Below are 16,416 nucleotides of genomic sequence, written 5' to 3'. Positions count from 1 at the left end.
AAAAATGTACTAAATTCGAGAATGCGAATATGAGTTAGTCCATCTAGTGTGGTATGGTATACCGTGCAAAATGAATTATGTCAAACAGCGTTCTAGTGCTTAGTTAATGTTTAGTTAAAGTATTTAGAATTTAGTGGTCGTGACTGTGAATTTCAATGTGTTATAATGAAGAATTAAATCCTAGCAGGACGTAGTTGTAATTGCGACATGGCATCCCGCAGGTAAGGCACGTTTTTATACTCGTTGAAAAAAAATAGGATTATCGTAATTCATGGACATTCCAAGAACAATTTTGCATATCGTCGGCACAACAGCAGGTTAGTCAGACATACTTGGAAATTAATTGTCAATGTTATAAATAAACAATCGTTTTTTATTAAGCACATTTACAAAAATGCATTTTTTAAATTTGCCATATTCTTAAAAGAATATTTTTATTTCCAAATAATATAAGTTTGTACTTTACATATTTTCTACATTATTGCACATAAAAATGTCTGTCATAATATTTATTATAAATATTTCATGTTTTATTGATGCAATAGGTTATTAAATATTTAATTTTCAAATTTGTAGTATAGAGGAGCAGAAAAAACATTTTATTACATTGCCGCACATGCAAATGAAAATAAATATTTTTGATCGTAGATGGTTTCATCCTAACATATCAGGATTAGAGGCAGAGCGTTTATTAATGGAACGAGGTTATGATAGTTCCTTTCTAGCACGTCCAAGCTCATCCAATCCTGGTGATTTCACATTATCCGTAAGGTAAATTCAAGCATTACTTTTGTTAGATTTAGATGATAAAATATAAAGTACGCGTTATTAATTTATATCATTCATTATGTTCATAGACGCAATGGTGAAGTGACTCATATTAAAATACAAAACACAGGAGACTTTTATGATCTTTATGGGGGTGAAAAGTTTGCTACATTGTCAGAACTCGTACAATTTTACATGGAAAATGGTGGTCAGCTACGTAAAAAGAATGGAGAGATAATAGAGTTGAAATATCCTTTGAATTGTGCTGATCCAACTACCGAAAGGTATTGTATAATAAAATATAATAAAAGGTGTAATTCCTTTATAAACTGCTATTTAATATGTTAGTATAAAAATCTTCTATTATTACTTTAAATGCGCACATATAGCATGGTATGTTAATAGTAAAATATGGGTAAAGGTGGTTCCATGGCCATTTATCAGCAAAGGAAGCAGAACGTTTGATGATGGAAAGGGGAAAAAATGGATCATTTCTAGTTCGTGAATCGCAGAGCAAACCTGGGGATTTTGTATTGTCTGTTCGTACTGATGACCGTGTTACACATGTTATGATACGATCACAGGTTAATTATATTTGTTCTATATATTTTTATTATCACATATTTTTATTGTAATTTATATTTCATTTCGTTAAACTGTTCGTAATTAATAAAATCTATATATATTACAGGACAATAAATACGATGTGGGAGGAGGAGATAAATTCGATAGTCTCAGTGATCTTATAGAACATTATAAACGAAATCCAATGGTTGAAACAAGTGGAAGTGTTGTCCATCTTCGGTAACAATATTTGTATTACTATTATTCATGCTGTACTCTTATAATTGTTAAAAATAATAATTGTAATGTTTATTTTCTTTTTAGACAACCATTTAATGCAACTCGTATAAACGCCAGTGGAATTGAAAGTAGAGTAAGACAGTTACATAAAGAGAATGGTTGTTCTAACGGATTATTATGTCGAAATGGAACGACAGATACTAATGAAGGCAGTACAGGTCGTGGTAAAGGAAAAGCAGGCTTTTGGGAAGAATTTGAATCATTACAACAACTAGAATGTCGTCATTTGTTTTCTAGGAAAGAAGGTTTAAGATTAGAAAATCGAGCGAAAAATCGATACAAAAATATTTTACCGTGTAAGATTATATATTTATATATACGTCATTTTAAAAGATATTTTTTTTGTTTTTATAAATTGTATATTATATAATTTATTACAGTTGATCATACGAGAGTACGCTTAAAAGATGTTGATCCTAACGTACCTGGATCAGATTATATCAATGCTAATTATATCAAGGTATAATTTATTTACCGCATAAATATTTTTTATATATTAATTTTAAATCTGTTATATTTAATAAGTATTCTTTACAGAATGAAGAAGGCGATGGAGCAGTACCTGGTGTTAGTGGAAATGAGGTTGGTCAATTTAATAAATGTTACATTGCTACTCAAGGTTGTCTTCCAAACACTATTGGAGACTTTTGGCACATGGTGTATCAAGAAAACACTCGAGTAATTGTTATGACTACGAAAGAAATGGAAAGAGGGAAAGTAAGCTAAAAAACAAATTTTTGTATATCGAATAGTGTTATGCATGCAGTTAATGACCCATGTATCATTGTTTTTCAGAATAAATGCGCTCGGTATTGGCCTGAAAAAGGAGAAATAGCAGAATATGGAGGCACATGGAAAGTTCATGCTCTTTCTTGTACCGAAACAGCTGATTATACTTTACGTGAATTTTTATTACAAGGAAACAAACCCAATTTCATGGTTGCTAGAAGGATATACCATTACCATTTTCAAGTTATTATTTTTCTTTCATTGATTATAGTTCGTAAAAGATTATGAAAACCTATGCTGCATATTATAAAAAGAACATAATAATTTATAAAATATTATATTGATAATATTTTCAAATTATTTTATAGGCATGGCCCGACCATGGTGTACCATCGGATCCTGGTTGCGTTTTAAACTTTCTTCATGATGTTAACGCTAGACAAGAATTACTAGCTGCAGCTGTTACATCAAATACTCCAAATACAGCACCAACCATGGGACCGATTCTTGTTCATTGTAGCGCTGGAATAGGAAGGACTGGAACTTTTATTGTTATCGATATGATTTTGGATCAAATTAAACGCCATGGTTATTATTTTTAATTATTTCTTGTCCAACAATATTCTATGGTACATAAAAAAAAGGTATATTAATATTATTAATCATGTTAGGTCTTGATTGTGAGATTGATATTCAACGAACAATTCAAAGAGTACGTTCTCAAAGATCTGGTATGGTACAGACTGAAGCACAATATAAATTTGTTTATCTTGCGGTTTTACATTATATTGAGACTGTATCTCAAAGAATGCAAGCTGAACAGGTAATAATAATGATATTATATATTTTCTAACAATCTATTAGGTTGTTCCATGAGTTCCTTCTTTTTTTTTGATGCGACTTCAATAGACGATTATATATGAACCGTTCTGCTCTATTATTTTCTTACATCTCTCAAAAAGTATCATTATGCCCTCTTTCCAAAATTGTTGAAACTTACTTGCAAAATATTCATCGAGGTGCATTTTTATTTCACTTTTGGATTTGTGACATTTATCACGGCGAGAATTTTTTAACGAGAGAAACAAGTAATATAATCGGCTCGAAGTCATACATAGCGTGGCACGGAAAGAACTTATGGGACAACCTAATATTACCATCTTTTAATTTAAACAATTTTTTTCCATAGAAATCACTACAGCTAGGTCGTGAATATACTAATATTCGATTACGACGGTACTGAAAATTGATATCGCATAGCGAATAGATATGAAGGAATGAGTTGCTGGAAGCTGCTCAAATCTATGTTCTCGTCACAGAAAATTAAATGTTTAAAAAGTTAGACGACTTTCACTGATATAACTTTTATCTCAGTTCGCTTATTGACATTATCAAGTAATTAAACCGATTATAATGTGAGAGGTGTTGTAATACATTGAAACTGAGAAAGCATTGTTATCAGGAAAAAAGAAGAAGAAGAAGAAGAAAAAGTGAACGTAACGAAGATGATAATTTATTTCATTACCTAGCTCGGGTCAAAGAGCGAAACTCTCAATCAACAAAAAGAGATTAAGACTACCAAGATTCTATCTCGGATTAAAATAAAATAAAGGAAAAAGAAGAAACACAATTTTTAAATAATTAACATATATATATACATAGATGAAAGATTGGACAAAATAATTCGTAGCTTGATAACGCGATAAATGATATATTCGGATGAAGCCTGTTATATATAAATATATTAAAATCAAGTTACGTATGTATACATTTTTCTAATAGTACAAAACACAAGAGGTATTCGATTTAATACACGAACGGAAGGATATAGAAACGATAATCCTGTACACATATCTTATAATCCTGACACACACAAATAAGATACTGAAAACGATCTTTGAAATTTAATAAAAAGAGAACTAACTAAACAAAAAAAATAAACACATAGAAACATTGCTATGAATTACAAAATTGTATGTATGTATGTATGTATATGTGCATACTCGCATGCACTCAAGTACTTATAGATAAACTATGTGTTAAAACATTCGAATTTTCACATGAAAGTTCTTAAAAACAAAAAAAGAAAAGAAAATATATACTTGTCAGCTTCTTCACTTACTTAAAAAAAGGATTAAAAAGAAACGAGCTTATTCTTAGTCTAACGATGAATATCTTTTGAAGCTAAGGAAATAAGTACAGAAGTTCATATACATCGAGAGAAAAAATTAAAGAAGTCAACAAGATAAAGTGTTTGTTATGTGTGTAATTGACGAAGAAAATAAAAAATGTTCAAGGCTAAGCAAACAATGATTCATTACGGAAATAAAACTTTGACAGAGATTATAAAGGAAAATATAATACGTTTCGTAGAATTGAAGAAAGATTAAAAAGAAGGATTAAATATACCGGAAATTAATTAAAAAAGCTTTCTGTAAAATCTTAATCTTACGAAAATTGATCATCGCTTATAACTTCAATTGTATTAAACGCACGAAAACTTAAAAACATCGTAGTCGCTCGTTAAAAATACCGACCAACTTTACGATAAAACAAATCTGCATTCTTTTAATCTTCGTCGTTTTATGTTTAATGTGTTTTAAAATATGAAGGTATTCTAATTTGCAATAAGCGCTATTTGTATCGTATTCAAAAAGCGCGCAATTTTGTCCAATGTTGCCAACTTAGATTTTTGTTTATTAATCGATAATATCGATATTTCGATTATCGAAACAAACTAATTTTGGAAAATATTTGTTTAGTTGGTATTAGTGAATTTAATTAAGTTACTTTATTGCTTGTATAATAATATTTTAATGTTTATAATTAATTAATTATCTTATAAAGTATGCATATACTTATGCATGTATATGTATATTTTATTTATTTGACATTATGATATAAGTAAAATTGAGTATTTACATAAGCACGGGCAATACACATAACATCCTATCAAGAATAATAATTCCTTCCTATATGCAGGAAGAAAATAATCAGATTAATAAAAATACAAACTAGCATTGCATAAACAAGACAAATTAGATCAAGAAATTGTGCGATTAAACATATATATGATATTTAGGGCAGCAAACAACTATTCACCAGGTATTTTAATGTTAATTTATTAAAGGGCTTCTCAAACTTTTCTATTTGGATTCCCTACATGGAATCACACTTAAGAAGCCCTGAATTATAGAATGGCAATCTTTATTACAAAGTTTTAGTAACTTTCATTATAAATTTAATCACTTATGTTGCTATACATAATATTAAGAGAAAAATTTAAACTTTATTCGTTAAAAATTTGATGAATCTCAAATTTTTTATTAAAATTTTCGAATATTAACTCTGTAAATTAACTGATTATTTAAATAAGATAACACACACTGTATCTTTTTAAAATGATAAGTAAATGAAGACAGTTACAAGTATTAATTTCATATATATATATATATTAAAAGAAAAGAGAAAAGACAAATCTAAAGGTTTTTGTGAGTGGAAAGTTTTACAAAATCCAACTACTATCGCATAATAACTAAGACAAATTGTTTATTATTTTCATTGTATTATGGTTAGATATACTTTTTTTTTTATTATGACTGTATTATAGATATTTTTTAATAATGGTTAGGATTGATTTTGTCATTAACTTTGTAATCCTACTCTTTTAAATCCATGTGTAAAAGTTCGTCCAGCTAAATGATAACTTAAATCAACTTAACAGGATAGAACACAAAGATGTGCTACTACGTTCAAATATCTTTTATCGCTTAATATCTATGAACTTATAAATACATTATACGCACATATGACAATGCCGCTTAAGAATCATAATTTTCTTATTTGATTTATCGTACTTGAGTGTATGTTTGCCAAAAGTTTCAAATATGCATTCTATAGAATAAATATACGCTTTCTTTAATAGTTGTTAAAATATTAACGTCAGAAAGAAATTCTTGGTAATGTATGTAAACATTTGATAGATCCTATCTTAATCTAAACATTGCAAACAAAAATTTAAATATAAGAATTATCTTTTTTTATAATTCCAATACTAGTAACTGATTATTATTGATTATAAATCATAAATGTATAATAACTTGATAGTTCAACGAATGAATATTTGTACATTTAAAATCTTTTTATGCGTTATATTAAAAACACAAATGTACATTTATATACTTATTAGTTATAATCTTTATAGTTTTATTTTTTAATGAAATAACACGCTTTCTTATCTTTTTTTATCAATGCATTGTTTAGCTATATATATATACATATATAAATATATATTTTTAAGTTATTCAATGAATTAAGTTAACAAAATTTATATTACAAATGAAAATAATTACATTATTTTATAAAATATTTTATAAATTCTAATTGTCGATGCTGTAACATGTAGTATGTATACATCATTATAAGTAATACCAAATTCACGATCATGTAAATTTGTATACAAGAGAATTTATATGAAACAAAAATATGATTCGTAAGCAAGTTGTTTCTTCACAAAAATTAAATTACGTTAGAAAAATAAGAAAAATACTAAATCTCTTTCTTTTATTAGATTAGATGAACTCTTTGATTAGATGAAATACATTTATTTAAAATTGTAGAATAATATGACGAATATATGAATGTAAATAAAGAGAAGAAGTTTTTAATTATTAAAACCTAATGTTGGTTGAAAATAAATATCTAGGATTAAATAAGTAAAATGTTGAGAATGATAGTAGAAAATGTTATACTATATTTTATTTAAATAATATTATTGTACATACACACTAAAATTGTCGAATGTTAATAGGTTAATATTTTAATTAATACATTTTAATACCAATTATCATATATTTTTAACTATAATACGTACTATTCGCAATCTAATGTTTTCATACTACTTCCTGTTAGTTCAATGTCCTTTTAGATTGTGGCAGCATGCTCAAACACGTTAGAGAGGTTAGACTAACCTAATTATTCCTACATACTGTTTACATACATCGTGCAACGTGCATCGTGCATCGGACATCGTGTCTATTTTAATCTAAACTTTTAAATTCAAGTAGTTTAATTTATAAACAAATATGAGACGTTTATCAGGAGAAAGAACAAAGCTTGTGTTTGAAAAATTAGAAAAATAGTGAGTTATCTCTTAAAAAATTATAAGTATTTTTAAAAATTGTTACAGGAATTACATAGGTTATTTTAATTTTCTTTTTTGTTAGTTATTACAATTATTAATTTCTTTTTTACAGTATTGGAGAAAATATAAAAAATTTAATAGACCGACCAGACAGCACATATTGTTTTCGTGAAAAGAAGGATAGAGTGTATTATGTTTCAGAAAAGATTTTGAAATTAGCTGATACAGTTAATCCAGATAATTTAGTTAGTTTAGGTATTTGTCTTGGAAAGTTCACCAAGTCGGGCAAATTTCAATTACATATAACTGCTTTACATTATCTTGCTCCATACGCTCAAGTAAGTTTGAATAAAAATACTAAAGCGGTCATCTTCTTACAGTTAATAATTATTAATTTACATTATGATTCAAGCATAAGCTTTGGGTTAAATCCTCTGCGGAACAACAATTTTTATATGGACATAATGTCTTAAAGTCTGGCTTGGGACGTATAACGGAAAATACAGGACGGTATCAAGGTGTAGTCGTTTATTCTATGAACGATATACCTCTGGGATTTGGTGTGATGGCGAAGAGCACATTGGATTGTAAAAATGCAGATCCTATGGCAGTTATCTGCTTCCATCAAGCAGATATTGGGGAATATCTTCGATCCGAGGATACATTATTATAATTCCGAGGTTTCTAAATATCATTTCATTGTATATAAAAATTGTAGGATGTTATATTTATATTTTATATAAAAATGAATAAGTAAAACAATTGAAAGTATAGTTAAATCTGTCAAAATTTTCTGTAATTATCATTTTATTCAGACAATGTATACCTAATTATTCATTTATAAGATAGAAATAACTACATATTCATTCCATTATGCTTTAATTTATTAAACTGCATTGTGTGTTACATTCGTCATGACTAGCAACAGTTGTAAGAGTACAGAAGAGGAACAATTATTCACGTTAGAAATATTTGTGAATGACGTTACTCTTTACATTGATAAATTACAAAAAAAAGAGTTAACTGACTTAGGAATAGATTTGAAATTCATTGATTTTCCTCTAATTAGAATATTTCAAAATGAATACGAATTAACCAAAATGGAAAAGTCAAAAGAAATTCGTAATGATGCCAAATGTCGTATTATTAATTTTAATTGCGGACAAACGCATTTATTTCCAAGGATTCCAAGTGAGTTGATAAATGCAATGAGAGCTTCTAAGTTGACTTTAGACGTTTATAAAATAAAAGGTATATCGATATGTCCGTACCAAGTCCTAAAAGATCCTTTAGGCAAAGCAGAAATTCCTTTGCATGGATGTTTATGCGACCAAGTTACAATGGCGACAAATGATACTAATTACATGCCGAAGCCATATGTTATTAAAAATAAATTTATTCTTTTAAATGAAGAACATATGATGTCTGGCATGATAGCACTTTTTTTAAGACTTCAATATATTGGTAAATATAGTACTGTAGAATTCGCAATCGATGAAAAAACATTGTTATTTAAAAATCAAAATTTTCCTGATGAATACCGATGCACAAGAGTACCAATTTATGATGAAATTTTAATAAGAGCGCAAGAAAGAGAAAAGAAAATTTGTTTTCCTGATGAAAAATTTGAACCAAATGAAATAGATTTACCACCTAATTCTAATTTCATTATTGATTTGACTCAAATTTGTACAATGTTGGCAGAACGAGATAAACTTCCTAAAGATCTTTTCTACTCGTTAAAAACTCAACGTATTGATAAATATGATCAAATTAACGATAAGGAAGAAGAAAACAACCCTTGGCCTTCCAAAAAATTTATTATAGATACTTCTACTTCTAATATACATATAAGATCACATTTAGGTAATAGACCCTGTTATACTGTTGATTGTTCTGGTGGACTTTGCATTGGAGGAAAATCAACGTGGGAAAATACAAAATATCTATAGAGAAATGTATATGTTAACATATTTATTGAATAATTAATTCCTTATATTTTTATATTAAAAATAACAATTGATTATATTTTTTGCATGAAGAAACTTCGTCAGGAAAGAAAGGGAAACCCATAGTGGATCTTTTTCTATATTTTTCAGTCTGAATAAAGGAGACTTGATATAAAGATCGTTTGGCCTGTTTTTTGTGTGCATCAAATATAAAGAATAAAAAGAAAATGATATAAAATATCTATTATTGTATAATAAATGTTTTATTCATTTATAAATTATTTCTATCTACTTCGTATGTTTTTAAATTTAGCGCAAAAATAGTTGCAATTTATGTGTGCGATGATTGGTTATAGATTTAAATAGCGCTATGCACATGCGTGGCGGAATACTCAACTAATTCGAATCTAAGGTAGTTTAAATTATACAAAACAAAAACAAGAGAAAAAGTGTTACACTGTATTAATGCTTGCATGATGAAAAAAAGTACAATGTGTAATAAAAGACGAGCACTATTGCGCTGTTGGATTATTCTCTACAAAAATTAGACAAATGTCATTTTGTCACTTAGGTCTTCTCTACAAGATTTTTCCAACGAACCCTGGTTTTCAAACAGTTAATAAGTTTTAACCAGAAACAAGGATTATAAAGTGAGTATATATTTTTTAGTTTCTTTTCTTAGATGTTCCAGACTTAATTGTTTTTATTTTTATTGTTACGTAGAAACAACGCATGATATGTTCATCAATTTTGTTTGTCTACTGCATGCATTGTCTCATAATCAGTTACCATGAGTGTAATGTCATCGCACCTTACTGATAGTTTGGATGTTGTATCATCCAGCACTATTCTCCAAATGGTGTCTAATGAATGTCAAAAAACAGTCTTATACGTTTTTCTGTTTTTTATTTTTCTATTTCTCCTGGATGTTTTTTTTAGTCGCCTTTTACGATACCTAGGGATTACGTAGAGACTGTTCTTACCCCCCAAGAGGAGGGAAAACTGGAGATTTATTATTAGGGTATATTTATAGAATATAAATACTGGTACTAAAGGCACATTCAATGTATTTTTCTAATTATTGATAAATTTTTATTCTGTTGCAGTCAGTAAACATTGAAACATGGATAGAGCAATTTTTAGAACGTATTTCACATATGTTTTCCCTGCGATGGATCTTTGTAAATGGTTGAGTTACAAAGAAGGTATAGAATTACAAATGATTACATATATTTTTCAAATTTTTTTAACAAATTGTATGCAATATTTAATTTATTTTTTTCAGACGCTTGTCTCCAACGTAGAGAATTTTCAATAAAACTTGTAAAAGGTGTGTACCTAAGGTATCTGACTTTTGAATTTCCTAATCATTTTAGAGCAATTATTCTAAAAGAAAAACCAGCAGCGATAAATATTGGAGCTATTTACAATGTGCCGTAAGCAGGGTTTTATACTTTTAATAATGAAAGTATTCTTAGTATTAAAAAAAGAAAATATTTCAGACCGAAGAAAAATGATATGTCCAAAACCTTTGTAGAAAGGGAATTAGTCTTCGATATAGATATTTCTGACTATAACGATGTCAGAACATGCTGTCAAAATAAGGACATCTGTAAAAGGTGTTGGAAATATATTGTTATTGCCTGTAAAATATTAAATAAGCTTTTAGTGGGTCAGTATGCATGCATTAGAAGCATTAAGTAAAATTAGCAAAGAATATTACTCTAAGATTTGTATATTAATTCGTTTTTTTTTTTTATAGATTCTCTTGGATATAATAAGATACTATGGATCTTTTCTGGCAGAAGAGGGATACATTGTTGGGTTTGTGATAGAGAAGCTAGGAAATTGGATGAATATGATCGAAGTGCAATTATAACTTTTTTAAAAAACCAATTATTAAAGTGTTTTCTTAAGAATGGCCAATTTCGTCTAAGAAAATTGAATTATTACGATAGGTATCGTAGTTATTTGCTTTACCTCTATCATATTTAATAATAATTTTAAGAGATGAGAGATAAATGATAAAATATTTCATTTTATGTCAAATACAGATGCATGCTTTCATTTATAGAGCCTGAATTTGTACCTCTATGCATCGTAGATCAAAATGTACTTGGTACAGAGGAAGGTATGAATTATTTTTTGGCTCTACTTCCTGATCCAGCGCGGAAAGATGTAAAAAAAATATTTAAAGAAAAAACAACCAGCCTTGATAGGTGGAATGGATTTATTGAATATCATAAATTTGCGATTGACTCTGTACGCATGATTGCAATTATTTGACTTATAAAAATGATCATTCATATATGTGCTAAATTATACTTTTATACATATTTTTTTTAGCAATTAGAGTATTGGAAACGATTGGCAGAATATCTAGATCATATAAAATTACACTATTGTGGTCCCAGATTTGACGTGAATGTAACAAAGGATTGCAAACATCTATTGAGGTGTCCATTTTCTATACATTATGAGACAGGAAAAATAGCTTTGCCATTTGATATCACTCAAGTTGAGGAGTTTGACCCGACAACTTCTTTTACAATGAATCAAATAGTGGCAGAAGTAAATATTATACGTCAAAAACAATCGACTATGGAAAACTTACGTTTTATAATTGATTACAATAAGACTTCTTTAAGGTATCCTATGATTATTTTTCGTAAATTTATAGAGGAAGTAGTTTCAGAGGAAAAATAATTTTACAATTAAAATTGAAAATTATTTTTATACTATTATGAGATAGAAGTTATATATATTGTTATAAATTATAATACATTTTATATTTTATATAAATTTATATTCATGTGTTTGTGTGTAGATGAGAAATTGTAAAGTTTATTGCAAAAAAGTTGGTATAGAACCGCAACAGCGGAAAACATGAAAAAGTGCTCTTAATTCCTCAATAATTGTTCAATCAAAATCCATAATTGCTCACTTTATTAATTAATTATTTAATCAGCTATTAATAATTGAAAAATCGAAACACACTTTTTAAATTATCTGCCGTATATTAGTAGGTTCTTATTTTTAAAATATCAACCATTATTAATGGCATTTTCTATTTTAATAAAATTGACCGTCGGTAACCTTAGTATAAAGTATTACCGACGGCAGGTGTCGTGAAAGTAGAAAACTGCAATTACCGACTGTCGATATTCTTCAGAGTAGAAAATTACTGTTATCGACGGTAAATAAGATAAAGGTAGAGCACTACTATTACCGATATCGCCTTAGCCGGCCTGCCACTAAAGTGGCTTTTGCGATTATTTTTTCCAGGTCAATGAGCCACTATAGTGGCTCACTCGAATAGCTTACTTGCTTACCTTTTGAATTAAATAATTGTCTTCATAGTCAATCATATTTAAGTAAAATGTTAAAGTTTAAGTATTTACAATATATTTTTAAGAAAAATTATAATTTAATCATTAAGGAATCTTTACGTGAAAAATATAAACTTTCTTTATATGCAGCTGATAATTTTAAAACAGTTAGATAGTAATGTACTGCTTTTATATACGGTAATTGTTTAATAACAGACTTCGCATTAACTACTATTATATTATATTATTATTATGTCGCGACAGTTGCATAATTCTTTTAAAGAAGATATACATAAAAAATAAGGCGAATAAAAAATAATTTCGATGTGATATTCTCTTCAATAAAAATTTCCCCCTCCGAAGTCACCACTGCACAGGAACACTAAAAAAAATGTACATTTGTTTAAACAATTACATAAAAATGAAAAAATGCTAAAATCAGAGCGTTTTAATCTTAATTTCTCTTTATTACAAATAAAATTCTCGTTATACACATGCGCAACGTTAAGAAAGTCATATAAATAAAATTTAATTAAAGAAATTTTGTAGAGGACAATAGCACAGTCTAACGACGAATTTCGAGGAGGAGGGATCACAGAACATATACTCCGATCTTTTAAACAACATTAGACGCTTGCATCGATTAATTAACAATTATTATAATGCACTAATGCACTCTCTTTATGTTACAGCAGAATTTTATCTTCGGAGTCATCACTGCGCAGAAGCATAAAAATAATTACTTAAAATAGATAAAAATACGAAAATGATAACGTTTTAATCTTAAATTTTATTAAATAGGCTTATTATTCTTTTTATACACGTGTTCAACGTTCGGAAGGTCCTGTAAACAACTTTCACCAAAAGAACATTAACAGAGGATAATGACTCAGATCAACGGTGGATTTCGAGGAGGAGGGATCACAGAAGATATACTCCGAGCTTTTAGACAACAATAGACACTTGCATCGATTAATAAACAATTATTTTAATATTATAATGAATTCTTATTATAATTAAGATTGTTTAAACGCATATATATTTATTTAAATATTACCTAACTTTTGACGTACTTTGAATATTAATTAATTGCTATTTTATGTTTTAATAGATGAAAATTTTACCCCTTCCCACCGAAGTCATCACTGCGCAAGAACGTAACAACAAATGTACATTAGTTTAAACAATTATACAAAAAATAAAAGAATATTAAAACGAGAACGTTATAATGTTAAATTTTATTGATTAATTTTATTGATTTTCTTTTATACACATGCGCTATTTTCGGAAAGTCACATAAACAACTTTCACCAAAAAAACTTTAACAGAGGATAATTACTCAGATTAACGGTGGATTTCGAGGAGGAGGGATTACAGAAGATATACTCCGAGCTTTTAGACAACAATAGACACTTGCATTGATTAATTAACAATTATTTTAATATTTTAATGAATTAATATTATAATTAAGATTGTTTAAACGCATATATATTTATTTAAACATTACCTAACTTTTGACGTGCTTTAAATATTAATTAATTTCGATTTTATGTTTTAATAGATGAAAATTTTACCCTTCCCCTCCGAAATCATCACTGCGCAAGAACATTACAACAAATGTACATTAGTTTAAACAATTATACAAAAAATAAAAGAATATTAAAATGAGAGCGTTATAATGTTAAATTTTATTGATTAATTTTATTGATTTTCTTTTATACACATGCGCTATTTTCGGAAAGTCACATAAACAACTTTCACCAAAAAAACTTTAACAGGGGATAATTACTCAGATCAACGGTGAATTTCGAAGAGGACGGAGCTCCGAACATATATTACGAGTTTTTTAACAACAATAGACACTTCTATCGATTAATTAACAATTATTATAATGCACTAATGCACTCTCTTTATATTTCATATTATTTAGACACATATGTACTAGTATAAGCATTACATACATATTAACATATTTTTGAATATTAATCAATTTTAATTTAATATTCTTTTAGATAAAAATTTCCCCCACCAAAGTTACCACTGCACGGAAACGTTTAAAAAATGTACATTAGTTTAAACAATTATACAAAAAATAAAAGAATATTAAAATGAGAGCGTTATAATATTAAATTTTATTGATTAATTTTATTGATTTTCTTTTATACACATGCGCAATTTTCGGAAGTCACATAAACAACTTTCACCAAAAAAACTTTAACAGAGGATAATTACTCAGATCAACGGTGAATTTCGAGGAGGAGGGATCACAGAACATATACTCCGAGTTTTTAAGCAACAATAGACATTTTTATCGATTAATTAACAATTATTTAAGGTGTATAGAACAAAGTATTGTTCTCTGCTATTATATATAATTGCTTAAACATATACATACATTATTTTAAATGTTATATACTCTTCTATTAACGTATTTTGAATAGAAAATAAATTTAATATGAATTTATTTTTATAACTTTAGATGACTGTTTCTTCAGCTTGGTTGCGTTCTTTGGTTGAAACATAATAATAAAATTCTTCGATTACTTAGATTGTTTTACAATTATTGTTACTGGCTAAATAAAATTTAATATTAAGTGTTTATTAAAATTTTATTTTTTTTTTAGAAACAATTCAATGGGTAGCGGGTGGATTCCTTCTTCGCAAAGGGCGCCATTTGTTAAGAAGGAATTTACTTCAGGGATGCGACCCTGCCCACGCGAGCCTTGATTCTATCTTTCTCCCAAGGATAGAATCATGTCCTACCCTTAGCTTTTTAAAGTGAAACTCCCTATCCTTTTTTTTTATTTTTTTTTTATTTTACTTTGCTTTTTTAACACGCGATTTTGCAAGCATAGATGTGCACGTAGCACAGGAACTGAAACTGCATTAGAAGGGATGTCTACCAGCGCTATTAGTAAGACGGGCCCAGGGATTAAGTTCTTCAAGCCTGCAGTAAATATAGTACCGGTGGCAAACTGTACGTGCAGCGTAAGTTCCTCGTAATATAGATTAGAGTCAGTGGATTAGTCCAACCGGTGGGATACCACTTAAAAAAAAACGTAAAATGTTTCACTTTAAAAAGCCTACTTTTCAACTTCTTCCCGATCCCTTTGCTTTTTTGTTGCAGGTTACATAGGAGGATGACCACACCAGGACAGCACGAGGACTTACTTATAATAAAGGATAGTGTAAGATAATTATTTTTATAATTAAATGTATAATTAAATTTATAATTACATGTGTAATTTTAATCTATTTATTCTTCTCCCCTTAGCACATTACACGCGTGTAACATTTATATTTAATGTATTTTATTTGTTCACAGGTTCCATGTTACTTCGATTCCATTCATGTTTTACTCCTTCTTTATCATTTTGTTACTTGGTATTTTACTTTTCTTTTCATTCTCGATAATAATTGTAAAGATTTTCCGAATAAAACTCTTAGGGTGGGGCATAAGAGTGGGACTCATTAAAAATCATTCACGGGATGATCATTTTCATTTCATTTTCTTTGGTTTCAATTTAATTCGGATGGGGACATCTTCAGGATGCACATCCCGGGTCTTCAGAAGCGGTTACCTCCTCGTGGTTAGACCTGGGCAATGGTATTTTACTTTCAGTATAATGTTTAA

General features: G+C 28.3%; 3 protein-coding genes across 5 annotated transcripts; all 3 read left to right on the top strand.

The window, feature by feature from the left end:
• Nucleotides 1-66: 66 nt before the first annotated feature.
• LOC122515473 (tyrosine-protein phosphatase corkscrew) lies at nucleotides 67-4,298 on the top strand. The gene is made up of 12 exons (XM_043632841.1): nucleotides 67-221; nucleotides 649-771; nucleotides 858-1,052; nucleotides 1,190-1,352; nucleotides 1,460-1,572; nucleotides 1,657-1,928; nucleotides 2,013-2,092; nucleotides 2,170-2,349; nucleotides 2,428-2,604; nucleotides 2,730-2,949; nucleotides 3,033-3,184; nucleotides 3,551-4,298. Exons 1-12 carry the CDS (start codon nucleotides 208-210, stop codon nucleotides 3,602-3,604), a joined length of 1,743 nt encoding a protein of 580 aa, XP_043488776.1. The 5' UTR covers nucleotides 67-207; the 3' UTR covers nucleotides 3,605-4,298.
• A 2,374-nt stretch (nucleotides 4,299-6,672) lies between these two features.
• LOC122515511 (60S ribosome subunit biogenesis protein NIP7 homolog) lies at nucleotides 6,673-8,293 on the top strand. The gene is made up of 3 exons (XM_043632894.1): nucleotides 6,673-7,501; nucleotides 7,617-7,842; nucleotides 7,917-8,293. Exons 1-3 carry the CDS (start codon nucleotides 7,446-7,448, stop codon nucleotides 8,175-8,177), a joined length of 543 nt encoding a protein of 180 aa, XP_043488829.1. The 5' UTR covers nucleotides 6,673-7,445; the 3' UTR covers nucleotides 8,178-8,293.
• A 1,410-nt stretch (nucleotides 8,294-9,703) lies between these two features.
• Nucleotides 9,704-12,177, top strand: LOC122515510 (DNA primase small subunit-like). Of its 3 annotated transcripts, none has more exons than XM_043632892.1 (7): nucleotides 9,704-10,103; nucleotides 10,560-10,658; nucleotides 10,739-10,889; nucleotides 10,956-11,125; nucleotides 11,216-11,411; nucleotides 11,508-11,715; nucleotides 11,800-12,177. In XM_043632892.1, exons 2-7 carry the CDS (start codon nucleotides 10,577-10,579, stop codon nucleotides 12,157-12,159), a joined length of 1,167 nt encoding a protein of 388 aa, XP_043488827.1. In that variant the 5' UTR covers nucleotides 9,704-10,103; nucleotides 10,560-10,576; the 3' UTR covers nucleotides 12,160-12,177. The 3 variants fall into 3 exon arrangements, with proteins under 3 accessions (XP_043488827.1, XP_043488828.1, XP_043488826.1); XM_043632893.1 differs by lacking the exon at nucleotides 9,704-10,103 and adding an exon at nucleotides 10,334-10,474; XM_043632891.1 differs by lacking the exon at nucleotides 9,704-10,103 and having other exon boundaries at nucleotides 10,632-10,889.
• Nucleotides 12,178-16,416: the final 4,239 nt, after the last annotated feature.

The sequence above is a fragment of the Polistes fuscatus genome, unplaced genomic scaffold, assembly GCF_010416935.1.
Source record: "Polistes fuscatus isolate 324 unplaced genomic scaffold, CU_Pfus_HIC Scaffold18, whole genome shotgun sequence".
Taxonomy (NCBI): Eukaryota; Metazoa; Arthropoda; class Insecta; order Hymenoptera; family Vespidae; genus Polistes; species Polistes fuscatus.
The sequence above is the reverse complement of the archived record's forward strand: the minus strand, read 5'-3'. Positions and strand labels throughout refer to the sequence as shown.